General features: G+C 29.5%; 3 protein-coding genes and 1 long non-coding RNA gene across 4 annotated transcripts; 1 reads left to right on the top strand and 3 right to left on the bottom strand.

Moving 5' to 3' along the window:
- Positions 1-76: 76 nt before the first annotated feature.
- On the bottom strand, positions 77-2753 carry LOC124420642. The gene is made up of 2 exons (XR_006941288.1): positions 2157-2753; positions 77-2099 (listed from the first exon to the last, which is right to left on the bottom strand). It is a non-coding gene; the product is annotated as an uncharacterized LOC124420642 (long non-coding RNA).
- A 1173-nt stretch (positions 2754-3926) lies between these two features.
- On the top strand, positions 3927-9905 carry LOC111675406 (protein late bloomer). The gene is made up of 5 exons (XM_023436171.2): positions 3927-4157; positions 4221-4394; positions 8699-8854; positions 9166-9384; positions 9548-9905. Exons 1-5 carry the CDS (start codon positions 4098-4100, stop codon positions 9695-9697), a joined length of 759 nt encoding a protein of 252 aa, XP_023291939.2. The 5' UTR covers positions 3927-4097; the 3' UTR covers positions 9698-9905.
- On the bottom strand, positions 9573-11619 carry LOC111675407. The gene is made up of 4 exons (XM_023436172.2): positions 11552-11619; positions 11328-11468; positions 10889-10984; positions 9573-9860 (listed from the first exon to the last, which is right to left on the bottom strand). The coding sequence occupies exons 1-4, from the start codon at positions 11609-11611 to the stop codon at positions 9714-9716; spliced, it is 444 nt and encodes a 147-aa protein (XP_023291940.2). The 5' UTR covers positions 11612-11619; the 3' UTR covers positions 9573-9713.
- A 3581-nt stretch (positions 11620-15200) lies between these two features.
- Positions 15201-19175, bottom strand: LOC111675410 (tetraspanin-8). Its single transcript, XM_023436177.2, has 5 exons — positions 18924-19175; positions 16157-16330; positions 15828-15983; positions 15446-15643; positions 15201-15373 (listed from the first exon to the last, which is right to left on the bottom strand). Exons 1-5 carry the CDS (start codon positions 18981-18983, stop codon positions 15302-15304), a joined length of 660 nt encoding a protein of 219 aa, XP_023291945.2. The 5' UTR covers positions 18984-19175; the 3' UTR covers positions 15201-15301.
- Between the last annotated feature and the right edge of the window lie 3 nt (positions 19176-19178).

The following is a 19178-nucleotide window of genomic DNA, read 5'->3' as shown; positions in this document are numbered from 1 at the left end:
ATTGAATTAAACTAAACTTCATACTTACTTTTTGTTATCCTATAAAACAATTTATCCTATAAAACACACATTCACATTATTTCGAACCATGAATTTAATATTTTAAAAAACTTATAATACAACAGCAACTATATATACATATTTTTCTTTTTGTAAATACATATATTTATATTTCGAGTGAGAATAATCATAGTATCTGTAGCAAAATCTGTTGATTTATATATCTTACATAATTTAAATTAACTGTTATTTTAAGTTTACTCAATTTAAAATTGTAAAAACTACACTAACTAACCTTTACTTAAGTTTGTAGTTTTAAGCATGTATACACATTTAATATATTTTTAAGAGTGATAGTAACTAATAAACTTTTTGTTTAATTTTATTTAAATTTCTCTGCAGTATATAATGGGTAAAATTAACTAGTTGGATTCTGCGAAATAGTTGAGAGTGATGTCATACTTGAGATATTAGTGAAATTAAAAAAAATAGTTAAGCTGATCCCTTGAGTGTTTAAATATATTTTCGGTTTTAAAAATATTGCGCCTGTTCCAAAATGCATCACTGTGCTCCATCTTATGCGCAGTGCATTCAGAAATGCGCACTGCTGTAACCGGTTTTGCCAATTTATCTTGAGATAAGAGTCGATCGGCTGTTACATGTTGTAAGAAGAGTTTTTATTGAAGTGGAAAAATATTTGATTTACAAAATATTATAATAAGTCAAATATAATGGAAATTCAAAAATTTTTGATAAAGAAAATTATTCATTTTTATAAGTTGTTTTCTCCATTGGTATAGAATATGTATTTTATTAGCATATGCTTTCTGATAAATCTTAATACATTCCATCTTTGTGAACAATTTTAAATTCCTTTTGCAATTCTTAATAACTTAATTTAATTTATTGATATTAGAAGCTATCAAGCCACCAAGACGCAAGAATTATTTTATTTCCATTTTTCTATCTCACGTACAAACAGGTTATATAATATCCTATTCGATTGTTCCAGCATCGTGGAGTTTGCTTTAGGCCGCATAAACTTCGTCTTAAGTGACATACTCGATTTGTTCCAATATAAAATCCATTTGGCAGATTCATATATAGAGAATTTGACCCAACTCAAAAAATCAATTTGGACAATATTTACACTACAAATTTTCAGCCCTATCGCTGAAGAACTGCCGGACATAGAGGGGGTCAAAGTCGGACTTTTGGTCATACAGGGTTTTATTGAAATAAGTGTAACTTTTCACCTATTGGTTCTAGCAAAAATTGTCCAAAGGGGTTCAGATAGCTATTTCTTCATTCTTCAATTTTTTTTAATAATATTTGTTCAAAATGTCCTCTATTTTTGCTTAAAAAAGCTTATACAATTTCCTGAAATCTCTTTATAGTCCCATAATTGGATACGAGTAGGATATACTATGCGACAAAAATAAATACCTGGGAAATTATACTATTTTTCTGAAAGGTGGATCTAAGTAGAACAGAAAATTTGCCAAACACCTCCAAAATCTTGAGTTACGGAAAAAAACTATTTTTTAACTAAAGAATAAAACAGTAACGCGGTACCGTTATCCGACGCCACACACTAAACCTATGCGGTAGTGAAACGTAAAACTCTCCGAGGCAGAGCATAAAGAACGGCCTGATTACCCTTAAGCGATAATGGCAATTCATCAAATGTTGTTTATTCTGATGTCCCCATTATTCATGGTATAGTTGTAAGAGCGAACTTTTATCAACGGCCACGTTTAACTCATTTTTTGTTATCGGAAGAATACTTGTTTCGTACTGCGATTCGTCTACTTCATGTTTCACTGTTTACTTTAAGGTATCACTTTTTCGGAAATGATTAACTCGAAGTACTTCTATCATGAGCTGCGAAAACCGAAAATAGTTCCTTGTAATTTCCGGAACATTCCAATTTTTTTTTTTAATTTTATAGTAATCTCTCTATAGAGACTTTTCCTACAGCCTGATGTGTATCATTTCCAGTTTTATTAAAAGTTTCATACTAAATTAAAAATTCCGATGAATGTGTTACATGTTCAGTTCCCACCAATCCATTTTCGAAATCCAAACACCCGCTTCTGCTAACAGTGATTGAAGTGCAATGTTAAAATGTTTAAGATTTTCCTTCTTATACTTACTTGGTTTTCCAATACATTGGTTTTCAAATCAATTTGCAACAATCTTTCAACTAGTGACCTTTCTTTTTTCAATAGTGAAAAATATTTTCTTTCTTATTATTTGTTTTTTAAATTCTTTCTACGATTGAGGCCTTTCCTTTGGTTTACCATGAAGAAGCTTTCATTATCACAACCAGTTTCAAATAAACATAACTGCATTAATTATTCATCAAATGTCTTATCTTTATTTCGGGTATTCATCATCCAACTTGATTTGAACATCTTAAATGAACAGCGTATAATATACAAAATTTTGCACACTAATAATAAATCCGGCAATGGCAATTTTTCAGTACTAAATTATTTCAAATAACAAATTCTTCAATTTTGAAATATGTGTTGAACCGTCTTCTTTATTATTTCATTGGAAAGAAAAAAGTTCAGTACACATCTGAAATAATTGGTCTTTCGTTGTTTCATATTACTGTATTAAAGCTTCCCACATTTCAAAAGTATATTGCTTGTCCAATATTTGTTGATAGATTTCATCACAAATTGTGCTTGTGAAGATGCTTTTTGCATAGTAAATAGTTTTTCTGTATAACTTACATTTGAAGAGACTGTGGCTTGATTTGCTTGATTTTCAATTACATTCAGTGCTTCTTCGCAAAATTCGAAAAGGTCTCTGACCTTTCTTTTTCATGTAGGCCAGTAGGACTCAGCAGATAATTGTTTAATATCTTGAAGAATTCCATATCTCAAATCTAAGTAATTTTGAGTTTTGAATAAATCTAAGTTTTGAGCAAATGGCGCATATACAGTGCCGAAAGTTCAGCATGTAGTCAAGGCCTCAAGACACCCACTACATATTCAACTGTTCAGCCAACCCTACTTCATTTTATCCAATGGATTTATGGACGCAACCAGTTGAAGAAGCACCATATTTATGCCTGGACATTGATGTAGAATCCCCAACTAGATTATTATATAGTTTTATATATCGTCATTTTGTCTGATGAGTATAAAAAGAATATCAATAATTCTTTATTACCTTTTAAGTATTTCTTTGTTTTATATATCGTCATTTGGTCTGATGGGTATAATAAAATAAATCCAAAATTCTTTGTTACCTTTTAAGTATTTATACCCTACACCATTTTAGTGGGGCTTATAATTAATTTAAATGATCTGTTATGTTAACAAAAGTCGACAAAACTTAGTTTTATAGAACTTTAAATGACATTACCGATTTTTGTAATGATCGGGCTTCATTTGACCCTATCCCCCATACAAACTCCCCTTCAGAAAATGACTTAAAGGTCAAAATTCACTTACAAACACTAATAACACTTTTAAATTCTACATAAATAATATTGAAGAAGACTTAACTCCCCCTACCAACATTTTTAAGGATAGGGCCATATTTTGCCCTACTCCCCTTTGAGCCCTCTTAAAAAAATCTCTTTTTTTGCCGAAAAAAGTAAAAATATTCCGAAATAAAGTTAAAAAACAAACCAAATGCTTTATTTTTTTAAATAATCCCCATTTTTAACATACATACTGTCTGGTGTAGGGTATCATATGGTCGGCTACGCCCCGCTATACATTCATACTTGTTTTTTTGGCGCATTCCAGCATTGTTGGGGTGAAATGTTTAAAATTTCTTTGCAATATTTATATTTTTAATGTTTTATTTTGTTTTAATACTAAGTATAATTTTTGTACTAAAGACGAAATTAAAAAAATCATTATCAATTAAATATGTGAATGATGCTTCATGATTCATTATCTTTTAAAGCTTCTTAAATAATAGCATTGTTATTCTATCGTCTGCTGCAAAATACAACTTTATCATTAATAAAAAATATTTAACGAATAAAGAAGTATTAAAACGTAATCGATATACATAATTATAATATTTTTTTTTAAATATTAAACTTTACTTAATATTGAACTTAAATAATGGGAGTAGCATTTAATACTATAAAATGGTTTGTTTTCGCCCTAAATAAAATATGTCTGGTAAGTTGGCGTAAAATTTACCAACAAAAACATTTATCCACCAATGTTTTTAAAAAATTTTAGTTCCTTGGAATTGGTGCTATTAGTTTGAATGCAGTGGGCTTTAAAGATTCACAACCGGGTACTGATGCTCATACATTTTTTATTTTGGCCATTTTGCTGTGTTCTCTTCTGTGCTTGACCACAATTATTGGCTGCTATGGTGTGTTTAGTGAAGTTTTTGGTATAAATGTCATTGTAAGTAGACTTTTTTAAATTTAATTATAAGAGTATGGAAACTACATTGTCTAGACAGAAGGAAATAAGAAAATAAATAATTGTATAAAGAATACCTTTTAATGCGTGGGTTTTGTGGTATTAAAGGTGTGTTGACCTTTTGAAATTTAAACCCCTACAAATGAATTACTTAGAGTTATTTCATGTTAAATAATATGAACTAAAATATATTCCGTTAATATATCCCATGAGATATTTGGTTTTAACGACTAAGTTAGGTCATCCTGTGTAAACTAAGTTTTTATACCCTACACCACTATAGTGGGGAGGGTATTATACGTTTGTGCTGATGTTTGTAACATACAAAAATATTGGTCCAATACCCACCTTAAAGTATACCGATCGATTCAGAATCATTTTTTGAGTCGATTAAGACATGTCCGTCCGTCCGTCCGTCTGTCCGGCTGGCTGGCTGGCTGGCTGGCTGGCTGGCTGTCCATGTAAACCTTGTGCGCAAGGTACAGACCGCAATTTTCAAGATAATTTGATGAAATTTGGACCAAGCATGTTTTTTGGTTGAAATCGGTCCATTATTTCACCTAGCCCCCATACAACCTTACCTCCCGATTTGTACTTTTTATGCCATAATTACGTCAAATATTCTATTATCTCTCTAAAAATTGGCACAAATAAGTTCTATATAAGTATAAATGACACTGCAGATTTTCGTAACGAACGGCCCTTATTTGACCCTAGCCCCCATACAAACCCCCTTCAAAAAATGTCTTAAACGTCTAAAATTGACTTGTAACCATTTGTATCGTAATGGAATTTAACAAAACTAACTGTTATTTAAAAATATGTCCTTTCCCAAATTTACCGAGGATCGGCCCATATTTGACCTACATATAGTCTCATTTAGAAATTTTAGTTTTTTATACCCTACACCACTATAGTGGGGAGGGTATTATACGTTTGTGCTGATGTTTGTAACATACAAAAATATTGGTCCAATACCCACCTTAAAGTATACCGATCGATTCAGAATCATTTTTTGAGTCGATTAAGACATGTCCGTCCGTCTGTCTGTCCGGCTGGCTGGCTGTCCATGTAAACCTTGTGCGCAAGGTACAGGCCGCAATTTTCAAGATAATTTGATGAAATTTGGACCAAGCATGTTTTTTGGCACAGAGACGAAGCCTATTGAAAATGGTTGATATCGGTCCATTATTTCACCTAGCCCCCATACAACCGTACCTCCCGATTTGTACTTTTTATGCCATAATTACGTCAAATATTCTATTATCTCTCTGAAAATTGGCACAAATAAGTTCTATATAAGTATAAATGACACTGCAGATTTTCGTAAGGAACGGCCCTTATTTGACCCTAGCCCCCATACAAACCCCCTTCAAAAATGTCTTAAACGTCTAAAATTGACTTGTAACAATTTGTAACGTAATGGAATTTAACAAAACTAACTGTTATTTAAAAATATGTCCTTTCCCAAATTTACCGAGGATCGGCCCATATTTGACCTATATATAGTCTCATTTAGAAATTTTAGTTTTTTTTATCAATAAATTGCTTAAATATTTTGGAATTATGGTAATATTTAACGTAAAAGTTTCTTTAAAAAAATAAAAATTTTAAAAATATACTCATGGTGTAGGGTATTATATGGTCGGCATGCCCGACTATACTTTCCTACTTGTTATTGACAGTATTATCTTTAAGGTGTAGTTTTTCAGGCTTTAAAACTGTAATGGTATTAAAGTAATTTAAAGTAATAATAAACTCAGATAAAAAGATTTACAAATGATAAAAATACTTTATTAGTCTCTGTAATGTTAAACTACTAGATCAATTAATTAAAATTGATCATCAAACTATTAACCGTTAACCGAAGCGAAGTACTTCCAAAAGAATAACATTTATTATTACTTCAAAAGTATCAATTAGTGAATTATATTTCTTCTGTGGAAGTGATGTTTAATGACTTCCAAATAAGCGAAAATAATGCTATTTTTCTATGCTGAATATATTTTTTTGTTTTTATTTTTTGTGAGATGAAAAATTTTATTTTTGGCTTCTGTTTAATAAAATATGTAAATATTAATTAAGTCCAATTAGTTACATTCTATAAGACAATTTCACTTCTGAATAACTTCCAAAAAGAGCATAAAAATTACGTTTTGAGATTGACCTTAGAAGTATTGAATTTGGAATTAAATTAAAGGTACATCCCTCCTCCTAGGTAAGCCTGTGTTAAAATCATCCCTTCTTCAGGTCATTTTCAGTACTTCCATGGAGTAAATTCTACTTCTTTTTCGCTTTTTGAAAGTTTTTTTTTGCTGGGACTATAATATTCAAAAATTTAATATATAGAATATGTACAAAATTTTAAAAAGTCGAAACTTTGAGACGAGGTTATATTTTTCTAAAAATTTTCTCCATTTATGGGATTTATTAAATATTGTATGTCATTTCGTCAACTTAAAAATAACGTCTAAAAATCTTTGTTCTTCTTCAGAGATACATAATTAAAGGGTGAACCCATGAAAATCGAACAATTTTTAATCTTTTATATCTACAAAACTAAATGTCCAAACAATATAAAATTTTGGATTTAAATAGCCTATAGCCTACTAATTTTATTCCAATAAATAGTTTTTAACTGTTGATTTGAAAAAATTATCTTCAGAGCTTATTTGGAGAAAAGTTATTTTGCACCGATATGATAAAAATTAAATATTATCATTTTTCTTTATAGGTATAATTATTACAAATGTTATGTAGCATTTGTCCACATTATTGTAAATAGATAATAAAAATCAAATTTCCAAAAAAGGACCTTGTTAAGCCAGCAATTTGTTCTTGTATTCTAATATCAAAATTTGATTTTACAAGTGGTAAAATCAATGGCTAAATTCATTAAGGAGAATGATTTTGAAAATCAAGCATTTGTCCAGACCTATTCATTTGTCATGTTATTCCAGAGACACATGTAATTGATCTTTGAAATCAAATGAGTTAAAATGAAAAAAAAATTGACTTTTTACTGAAGTAAAATAATTTCTCAAATTAACCACTATTAGAGATAAACAAAATATTGCTCAATTATAATAGGATTTTTAAACAATATAAGAATAACAGAGTCAACGTTAAAATATTTTATCTAAGCAGAATTTGGCAGATACAAAAGTTTCGTGCAAAATCAACGTTTTTCTTTTAAGATATGAAACCATTTCCTACAAAACTACATGTTGTGTCTTCATCTAAAGCTTGACGTAACAATAAATTGACAAAAACATAATATTTTCATAAATCTTCATTGATTCTTTAGAAAGTAGACGTGTAAGCGCATCTATAAAGGTCTACGTGAAATATTTTTTTTTTGCATACGGAAATCTGAGTCGTTAGTTTTATCGTGAGGTTTACGTTTGGTTTTTGTAAATTAAACAAGTAAGAGTGCTATATTCGGCTGTGCCGAATCTTATATACCCTTCACTATAGATATTTTAAACATCTTTTATAAATTTTAAATTTTTTCGCGAACACATTATTATTACATCAAAAGCTAAACAAAAAGAACAACAACAACGCTAAACGAAATAAAACACAAAATACAAAAGGCACCTAAACCAACAGACATCTAAACATACATAACGAAAAACACAGAAAAACAAAAATAACAACGCAATGATGCCAACAGCATCCAAACCAATGGTGCCCAAGCCCTATGCGCTTGGTACTCTTTTGTTTTTGTAAATGCGCTTACCTATAGACATTGTGTTTTCTATAAACTTATATTCGAGAGTTATATTCGACTTTGTCGAATCTATTACACCCACGATCAAAATGCATGCAGTAAATGTAATGCTCTCCTATAAACATTAGGTTAGTATATCGAATTTCATAGCTATACTAGCAAAGTCAATTTCAGAAGGGGGCCTTGTATAGGCGATTGGAAAAATATATACATATAGTATTATATATTTATACTTTTGTGGGTCTATGATCAATATTTCGATGTCTTACAAGCGGAATGAAAAAATCAATGTACCCTTTAACTTTTTTTTGATGGTGGGTATAAAAAATGCGTGGTCGTTATCAATAGAATTTCATATTGTCAAAATCATCTGTCTAATCAACAATAAGTAAGTGGTTCTAACCATAATTTATACTTGTAGTTTCGATATGGAAATTTATTTAATATTGTTAATATCTTTTCGGAAATGGATTATGCATAATATCAAGAAAATGATGAAATTTTACTTTATTATGAAACAACTCAGATAATTACATTATTAATTTTTTTATAGTATTCAATATTTATATTGGCGTTGCTGATCATACAATATTTACAAATACGTTCATTTCAACCGCATGAATATTATTTCAACAATTTACAAGACTTAGAATCAGCATGGCGTTTAGTTGAGACACAACCAAAATATATGGATTCAATCCAGTTACAAGTAAGTTTTAATAAAATATTTAAATATATTTAAAAATTAAAATAATCAGAAGCGCTGGCCAACAAAATTTGAAAAAAGTCGAAACAATTTTTCAATGAGTTCAGTTCGAAAGGCTAACAAAACTTGAAAAAATTCGAAACTCGGATATTAAGTAAGACATTTCTAAATGATTGAATCCCAATCTAATATTTTATTCATCACATCTTGGATTTGAGACTTAGTCATTTATAAAAGTATACTTTGGTCAGTGGTTTAAAAATTTGTCAGTCTGTCTTATTTTTACCTAAAATTTAACAATTAATTTTTTTCAGCATTACTGTTGTGGGTTGTTTAATGCTCACGATTACTCGTATAAACACCTTTCAATACCCGAAAGTTGTTACGCTTCGATTACTGAAGCCGATGATGATGTTTTAGCTGCCAGAGTTCATCAGCTAAATAATGTCGGATGTTTGGATACAGTATGGAGATCTTACAAATTCGCTGTACATCGTCATGTTTTATTTAACTGGGCTCTTCTTATAACCGAGGTAAATAGATAAAAATATAATCCTAAATGCCGTAAGTTCAGACTTAATTGAAATTTCATTAAATTTCTGGCATTGCTGTGTTACATAAATCCCATACGCTTTTTACCAAATTCGAATGAAGTTTATTATTAATCATTATTTTATTTTATTCCTTTGGTTTCAGTTTATTACATTAATCTATTCGATTATTTTAAGTATTTTAATATTTAAACGACGATTTCAACCACGTTTTGAAAATCTTAATCGTGCTGTTGTTCAAGAATTTGCCCAACAAAATCATTTCGGTTCCAGGCAACTCTTATTGTCGAACTGATCGGAAGCACTTTTTTCTATATAACATCAGAACGAACATGTGGAGGTGGATTAAGTGGGATGGCTGCAACTCCAGTATATTTTGATATTAAGTTATTTATTTTGGACATTTGCATTCTTTCTGCCATGTAATATGCAACACCCGTTATAATACCGTGTAATATCTATAATTTAGGAATAAATAAATGAACATTTTATTGTTAAACCAATATTTTTAAAATTAAAATTTCTATAATGTTAAAAATTAATAACCTTCTTCGCTCTAATTTAGTTCATTCCATTATAAAATTATTTTATCAAAGAGACATTAATCATGTATAAAGAGCTTTTGAATATAGTAGTACAAAACATGCGTCATTAACATCACATGGCGGATTGGATAATTAGGTGATAAAGAAACATAAATATACTACCGTTTACTTAACCAAAACACTAGCTTCCAGATAGAAGTCCGAACAGATACCGTTTACATAACCACAACACTAGCTTCCAGCTAGAGGTATTGCCAATAACGGAATAAGTAAATTAGATTTGAATAATTGGAATCAATTTCTAATTTCAAAGCAAAAAAATTAGAACTAAAGCAATAAGTGAGAATAAGAAGTCCTATTAGATCAAGTCTGAAGTTAGTATACTAGTTAAAAATCTTAGGAATTACGTCTCGGACACAGTTTCTGAACATCGGAATTGATATATTTAGTGATTATATATAAGAATTTGATGAATATCGAACCCACCACCTCTGGCCTACCAAACTAGAACACATACCAATAGCCTAACGAATTTCAGATGATCTTACATGTATTGTAAACATACGAAAAAGACAATAATTTCCAGTAATAGTTAACCACCTGGATGATCGTAATTCGTATGTTTTGGGTCATTCGTCACGAATCTAACCTCGTCACTTTAGTGTCCTATTTGTAAGCGGGAGCGGAGACAGTCGTCTCTTTACAGTCTCTTTGTAGGGTGTAGAGTGACGATTGACTTCCTCGTAGGACAAGCCCATGTTAAAATGGTTGGTCACCTGGGTAGTCAGGTGGCTAGGGGCCACCACAAGTGATAGGTTAAGTGGTCAGTTCGGGACTGTCCCGTCGAAATGCTGGGCTTCTTTCAATATTACTTTTAAGTTGTTAATAACCAAATACATACATATGCAGATAAATATATTGTTTTTATAGATAATACTCACCAAAACAAATAATGTATATAGATGTAAGGATAAATCTTCTGTATAAACCCATAGAACTGCTGTTGCTATAATTTCACTAAGAAATATATTGGCAGACTGAAAAAATTTACAAATAATTAGAAATTTATTTTCGAATATTTGCCAAATAAATTAGTAAAATGTCACGTAAAATGAGACGTAATATTTTGAATTTTTTATTTTGTACAAACAACTGCAGGTTTTTTTAACCGGTGCAAGTGTTGTGATTCACAAATTTAAATATTAGATTGGTATAAAAGTAATTTACTAAACACATAATAAAAAATAATGCACATTAATTTTTTTCCTTATGAGTTATTGAATTTTTAATTACTTTTTATCTAATCGAATAATAATAATATAATTGATATTTTTACAATAACGTTAATCAACATCTATTTATATTCTAACAAATACTTACTATTTGTAAAATTAAAAAGGATTCCATAACGGCAGCCGCGCAGCATATTCCCGAAATTAACATCGTTATGTAGTTCATAAACAAGAAACTGTTCGGATCGGAATTAAATAATGTTAAAATTATTTCTATTATTGCACGAACCTTGAATATGTTTAAAAGATATTAATTATTCACAATTCGAAACATTTGTATTTTTATTAATTTTATTTATTTGGTTTACTTACGATATTTAAACTGTTAAGAATAAGTAGAATTGATTTAATTGTTAACGTTTCGAAGACCATTTTGTAGAGTATCTAAAACTCAATTAAAACAGTAAAAATAAAAATGTATAAGTTGAATCATTTTAAATGAAATATTTTATTATTTCTCGCCAATTTCGATTGTGGTTTTGTTCAGAGTTCTAAAAATGTTTGTATTTGTTTCTCCTGTATGGCTCTCTATTAAATCTCAAATCTCAAACATCTCAAATCTCTCGCTTACAAAAAAATAAAATTTCCCCTCCAGTGTTTATTTATTAAATATTATTTAAACTTTAAAGTTATTTTGGTTAGGTTTTTGTATTAATCACTTATAAGATAGTAGTTTGGAAACTAGGTCTTCTGGACTTAATTTAACAGTCTTCCTTTGTTCAATGTGTTTGTTAGGGATTCAAATTTACTATGTTATTCGCATTATTAAAACTGGCATTCGCAACTCCTTAATATGTATGTATATTGTTGTGGGAAATTTAAATTTTGATATGGAGTTATTCGTCAGAAATGTACACTTTGTAATACAATAAATGCAATGCAGAGTTAATTGTTCTTTTGTAATCGATGAATGATAACTGTGTCCTAAGAGTCAATTGAATTCCTCCTAGAATAAAGCCTATTTAAAAATAGTTAGTTGTAATCCGTATTTGCAGGTGAAATAACTAGTTCATGGTTGTCACCCGTACTGCAGGGACATGTTTTAAATTAGAAACGAGTCTTGTAAGTTAATATATTTTCCTAATTGTTTGTAAATGGTAAATTATTTTCTTTTGCTTCAAAATATCTTGTCCTATCTACGATGCTTTACCAAGGAAAGAGCAAATATAATAGTTTTAAAGGAAAGGGAGCTCGATTAAGTAGTACATATACAAAATTGGTCGTGCGGATAAAGACAAAGAGCATGAGAAACTGATGCAAGATATTTAAATTTTGTTGAAACCTTAAGAATAGCAAAGAATGTAGTTCGAGTTTCTCATTCTCTACATTTGTCTTTATTCGCTCAAACAATTTTGTATAACGATATATAGCAACATCGAGTTCCCTGTCCTTTAATGCTAGTTTATTTGCTATTTCCTTGGTAAAGCATCGCAGATAGGACAAGATATTTCGAAGCAAAAGAAAATAATTTCCAAACAATTAGGAAAAAATATGAACTTACAATTCTTGTTATTAATATAATTGACCTAATTGCCTTCTGGCTGTCGGTAAATATTTATTGTAATCCAATCCCAAAACTTGTTTGGGATTAGGTAAACGGTGATATATTTCGTTTCTAGGGCTTTAATATAAAACTACAGGACCTGTGACTCTTTTGTTCAGTGCGCCGAATTTATATTTAGAAAAGTTTCCAGAGTCTTGGTTGATGTTGCGCTTATAGCATCACTTATATGTTCGATGAACTCTCTGTAGTAGTTTGATATTATACTCTTTGACCAAGAAGCCTACCAGATTATTGAAGCATAAGACATAGTAGGACAAAAGTCCCCTTTCATGCCTATGGTTTTCTTACATAGCGCCCAGCACTGATGTGCAGTGTTGGTCCTATCCCTATGTGGTTCCTCCATTTAAGTTCATATTTATAATGGACAACATTCAACGCGGTTTGCGCCTATTGTCCCTTTACATAAGAATGCAACCCATGCTTTTAACCCATCTTATATCCGTTCCAATGTTTTAAAAAGAGAGAACGTAAGGCTTATCGAGTTTTATAAATGTTGAAAAATTTTGTTGAATACAAATTCGGACTGAGCTCTTTTTGAATTTCAACATGTAAGTGTTGTATACCTACCACCAAATTTTGTGTCGTAAAATTAATGTTAATTTTAGAAGGTCTTCTCATTTACTTAATACTTATATGCTTAATTATACTATTCGAAATTGATATAGACACGAGAGTGATTTTCGGAATAAGGAATTTAGGAAGATTTTTGTTGCTATGAAACTTTTTTATGATAAATTTCACCACTACACTGCTTTTATAAAACTAATTGTGAGTGTTAAGTAATTTTCTAGAGGGGATAATAACAATTATGAACCGATTTTCATAACTTTTGATGGAGAGATTTTTGCTTGTAATAAACTAAGTTAGGTCCATTTTCTTCGCTGTACGCGTTAAAAATTATTTGCTGAATGAGACCTTATATGGAGGGATACTTATAAAATATGATAGACTTTGGATTGCATGAACAATATTTGTGTGTTAAAGTAAAAATAAGGAGATTTGGGTTTCTATAAAATATGTTCATATCGAATTTTACCGCTATAGATGCTTTTTAGGCAGTTATGAGATTTAAAATAATTTTTTAAAGGGACCTTATATTGCTGGTAGGATCAATTATGGGCCTATCCTTATAACATTTTACAAACGATTTAGGTTCCTATTAAACATATTAATGCCGAATTTCACCGCTAAAGATGCTTCTTATAGATAGTAATGCTTAACTTTGCTTTTTTTTAGTCAGTTATGAGGGTTAAAGTCATTTTTTAAGGGAGACCTTGTATGGGCTAGGCGAAATAATACCAGCATCAACTAAAAACATCATGGCTAGATTGTATTAAAATCTAAAAAGAACCCAGTATTTATACATACATATATACCTTTATGGGTCTTAGACGAATATTTGATGTGTGGAATGACAAAAACAATCTTTGTTGATGGTGGGTGTAAAATGATAAATTACTTAGAAATGGAAACTGCTTTTAATGGAGCTTAGGTTTTATTTGCTAAAATTTGTGGCTTTGGAATCTCAAACGATGCTACAAACGTAAGTAGAGCTTTCACTAGTGATGCAATTTTTGTCGTTATTACTGTTTATTACTTTTAAATTATGTTGATATCATGTTAGTTTCCCATACATCCAAGAGTCTATAACTTTAGAAATAGTTAACAATAAATTTAAGCAGATATGAACTCCAATCTCAATTGGGTTTATTTGTAAGCTGCTTCTAAAAATATATGCTTCTAACAAGTAGGAATGTATAGTCGGGCATGGCCGACCATATGATACCCTACACCATGAGTATATTTTTACAATTTTTACTTTTATAAAATTTTTATTTTTTGTAAAGAAACTTTTATGTTGAATATTACCATAATTCCAAAATATTTAAGCCATTTATTGATAAAAAACTAAAATTTCTAAATGAGGCTTTATATAGGTCAAATATGGGCCGATCCTCGGTAAATTTTGGAAAAGGATATATTTCTAAATAACAGTTAGTTTTGTTGAGTTTCATTGCGATACAAATGGTTACAAGTCAATTTTAGACGTTTAAGTCATTTTTTGAAGGGGGGTTTGTATGGGGGCTAGGGTCAAATATAGGCCGATCCTTACGAAAATCTGCAGTATCATTTATACTTATATAAAACTTATTTGTGCCAATTTTTAGAGAGATAGCAGAATATGATTCTGAATCGATCGGTATACTTTAAGGTGGGTATTGGACCAATATTTTTGTATGTTACAAACATCAGCACAAACGTATAATACCCTCCCCACTATAGTGGTGTAGGGTATAATAAGATAAGGACTCAAAGCCGTATAAATCAACATTTTTTGATTCTAAATTTGAATAATTTATACTTACAATGAGACTAAAAAGTGAAAGTACAAGATTATCTACAACCAATACAAATGATTTAAAAGATACAAAATTTTATTATTAAATTAAAATACATATTCATACATAAATAAATATATTTGTAAATTTAATAAACAACTAATAACTATAACGTAATGTATCGGCCGTCAAATTGCATATTAACACAATGGATAAAATAATGCCTAAAATCTAAAAACAAAAAAAAAAATATTCATTTTATTTTTGCACACGTCAAAGTGCCAAGAAATGAGATCCACTCACCTCGAATCCAATCAATGAAATGTGTGCCCATGTCTCCATGCGATAGATACTCAAATAAGCTCTTGACACCGCTGATATACAACCCTCTTCGTGGGGATAATACGATTTTTTATTATTTTCGTAATGATAACAACTGTCGGGGACTTTCATAAAATTATTGATATAATCAATATATCCATGTTTGCCGCAACAAGTGTACTGTATAGGAAACAAAATCTTTATTAAAGACTAATAAAAAACAAAATTATGTAGGTAATTTAAAATCGATCAATCGTTAAAAAAGGGGTAATTTCATGCGAGATTAAGATATAAAACCTTTCATTGACCTCCATTAAATAATCTTATTTATTGAATCTGTTCAATAGAATTCATGTTAACTTACTGTTTCTTGTAATGGATTCATTTTACCACGTTCTACAACTTCTTCTACCCATGTATAGCTGACCATAACCTCGGTTGTGGTTCGCACTCTAAGTTCATCGTAACGCCACAATTTCCAAATATGAGCAGCTATTAGTGCAAATAATATGGTAATAAACTGGATAGATTTTTTTATTAATTTATGTAACAAAAAATGTATAACAGCTGCAAAAAGATTTTTGTGTTAAAACATCACTTTTTATTACCTAAACATGTACAAATTTAAAATTTCTTTTGGGAACTTTTTAAGAACACAGAAACCTTTTTACAGACAAGAAAAATATATCTTACAAGTATTAACATTTTCACGGAGCCATGAACTGCACCACAGCAACCTATAAATGCCGATATAACCAATACAGTTCCAATAACGATTTGTACTATTTTCTCAGTAAAATCAGGTGAGCCATAATTGTATTTTTGCAATTCAAATACACTTTCGACGACACCTAAAATACCAAATATCTGGAAAGAAAATTCAATTACGATTTTTTCTAATATTAGTAAGAAGTATTGAAATATCAGCAATTATCGAAATATTGGCACATTTAAAATATTTTGTGTGAATATAAACCTTGACTAGGTAAGAACCTATAAAAAGGAACTTTTTGAATTCTCTATAATATTGAACCTAGAAACATGAAATTAAGTATGTAGAGCCCGGATTAGCCCAGAACACATAAAAGGGGACTTTTGGTACTTTTTCGTACTTAAAAAGGTACTTTTTGAAATTTCTTTAATATTGAACCTAGAAGCATGAAATTATCATGTTGGGCCTTGACGAGGTAAGAACTTGCAAAAAGAGACTTTTTGGTACTTTTTCTTTCTACAAAAGATACTTTTTGAATTGTCTACAATATTGAACCTAGAAACATGATATTAAGTATGTAGAGCCCGGATTAGTCCAGAATACATAAATGGGACATTTTGGTACTTTTTCGTTTTACAAAAGGTACTTTTTGAATTTTCTATAATATTGAACCTAGAAACATGAAATTTAGCATGTACATATATGTAGAGCCTAGATTAAGTGGGAACCCATAAAAGGGAAGTTTTTGGTACTTTTTCGTTCTTCAAAAGGTACTTTTTAAAGTTTCTATAATATTGAACCTAGAAATATGAAGTTAAGCATGTAGTGCCGGATTAATTTAGATCGTATAAAATGGGCTACAATTTGTAGTTTTTGATTTCTTGTAAAAAAGTTTGTAATGACTATTTTTTAACACATCATGGTGAAGGGTATATAAGATTCGGCACAGCCGAATATAGAACTCTTACATGTTATCATTATCTTCGTCATTTTTTTTAATTTTGTAAACTTTCAAAACCGATTACGTTTAGAAATTAAGACCTAGAGTTTACAATTTAACAACATTCAGGCTGGAATTCTTGTGATTATATGTATATAATCCTTTAAAAATTTAGTTGACATTTTATTAGTTAGTTTATAGTTATTAACAATTTAGTTCAATTTCAAAGAAGTGTTTAACAAAAACAAGTAAGAAATTATAGTCAGTCGAGGCCGACCATATAATCCCTATACCTTTTACAAAAATAAAATATGATTTAGTTGCCATAATAAAGCGTTTAAGTTGGATTGTACCTTGCCGTTTCGTCTATTCGATGTACTGACTATGAGTCAAGCTAACGAAATGAAGGTTTTTGAAAACCTTCACTATCAAATTAATCAAGTTTGTAATTTTTTTCCTTTGAAGTCATATATGTCCTTTAAGATTTAAGATCCTTTTACAGATGTATATGGAAATAGGATCAATCATAGACCGATCCACATTAAATGTGTTGTATATTTTTGTATTTAAAAGATAATTACGAAGAATTTTCTGAAATCGTTCTTTGGGGCTTACTTAATGGTATGACTATGGTATATTTACTTGGATAATCTTTGCTTTCAAGGAGTTGATGCGCCCTGTCACACATGCATGTGCCTTCAGCGAAACATAGCATTAGTAGTTTAAAAAAGGTTTAACAGAACTTTATTACTACAAAAATGATGTGGCATTGAGAAAAATGCTAGAATGATTTGTATTTTCATTAAATTTGTTAATGTCGAATTTTATTGCTAGACATTATTTATTAAGTAAGTTATGAGCTTTTAAGTCGTTTTATGAAAGTGATCTTATATAGTCGTTTGAATCCAAAAAAAAGACCGATTACTATGACATTTGACAGTGATATATAAGTTTCTATAAAATTTAATTATGAAGATATTCATTACTATACTGGTATTTTTAAGCCAGTTATTAGATTTAAAGTAATTTTCTGAAGAGCTTTTTATGTGGGCGATAGGATAAATTATGGACCAATTCTTATTAAGAATTTAATAAGGATTCAATAAATATTTGTGGGTATATGACCAATATTATTAAGTGTTATAAACGGAACGAAAAAGCTTATTATAACAATCTATCAAGAGTTTATAAGACCAGCTTTCGTACAAAACTTATTCTACAAACCTCTGATTGTTATGAATATGGCAATCAGCATTTCAATAATCTTATTATGCTTCTAGAAAATCGGAAAAAAATATTTTCTCAAAAACAGTACTAATTTATAAGTTAATTAAAATTTTATCAGTAAAATTTTCATCCAAAAAAAGTAAGAAAATATTGTTCATGGCATGATTATGAGATAGATTGACTGAACTTTACAGACTTTTATTTCATTATAATACACAATATTTTTAAGCAGGCAGTTTTCATGTTAGAAAGTTGATTTTGGTTCATATAATTATTTGTTATTTATATGTAAAACTTCTTACTTGTAAAATTGAAATAATTTTATGGAAATACATACGTACATACATATATAAATGGAAAAACATAAAAGTACACTAATAATACTTTTATCGAATAAAAATTATTAATAGTTTTCTTAAAACAGGGGGTAAATTTATATTTATTTAATAAATTTGTTTTGCTTTAGATAATTAATTTTGTGTTTATTTTAAATACTTTTTTCTTTTAATTTTCCAAAAAATTCTTTGAATTTTCACTATTTCTCCAATTTTTTTTTATTTCATTAACACTCACTCACTCACCACACATGATGTATTAAAAATAATAATAGTCCATTGTAAACAGGAACGACACGATGGCATTTTTTTCGTTTTTAGTTTTTATTACAAAATATTAATGATTTTAATGCCGTTTTTTTTTTTTTTTTTTTGAAAATCACACTATTTTTTTCAGTATTGTGTTTGGAATTATTTATTATTAGTTTCTGTATATGTTTTAGTTAAATGTTTTCAAAATAATAAAATTGTTTTTGCTAAAAACGCGTCCAAACTTTGAAC

Source organism: Lucilia cuprina, chromosome 6 (genome assembly GCF_022045245.1).
Source record: "Lucilia cuprina isolate Lc7/37 chromosome 6, ASM2204524v1, whole genome shotgun sequence".
Lineage (NCBI taxonomy): Eukaryota > Metazoa > Arthropoda > Insecta > Diptera > Calliphoridae > Lucilia > Lucilia cuprina.
The sequence above is the reverse complement of the archived record's forward strand: the minus strand, read 5'-3'. Positions and strand labels throughout refer to the sequence as shown.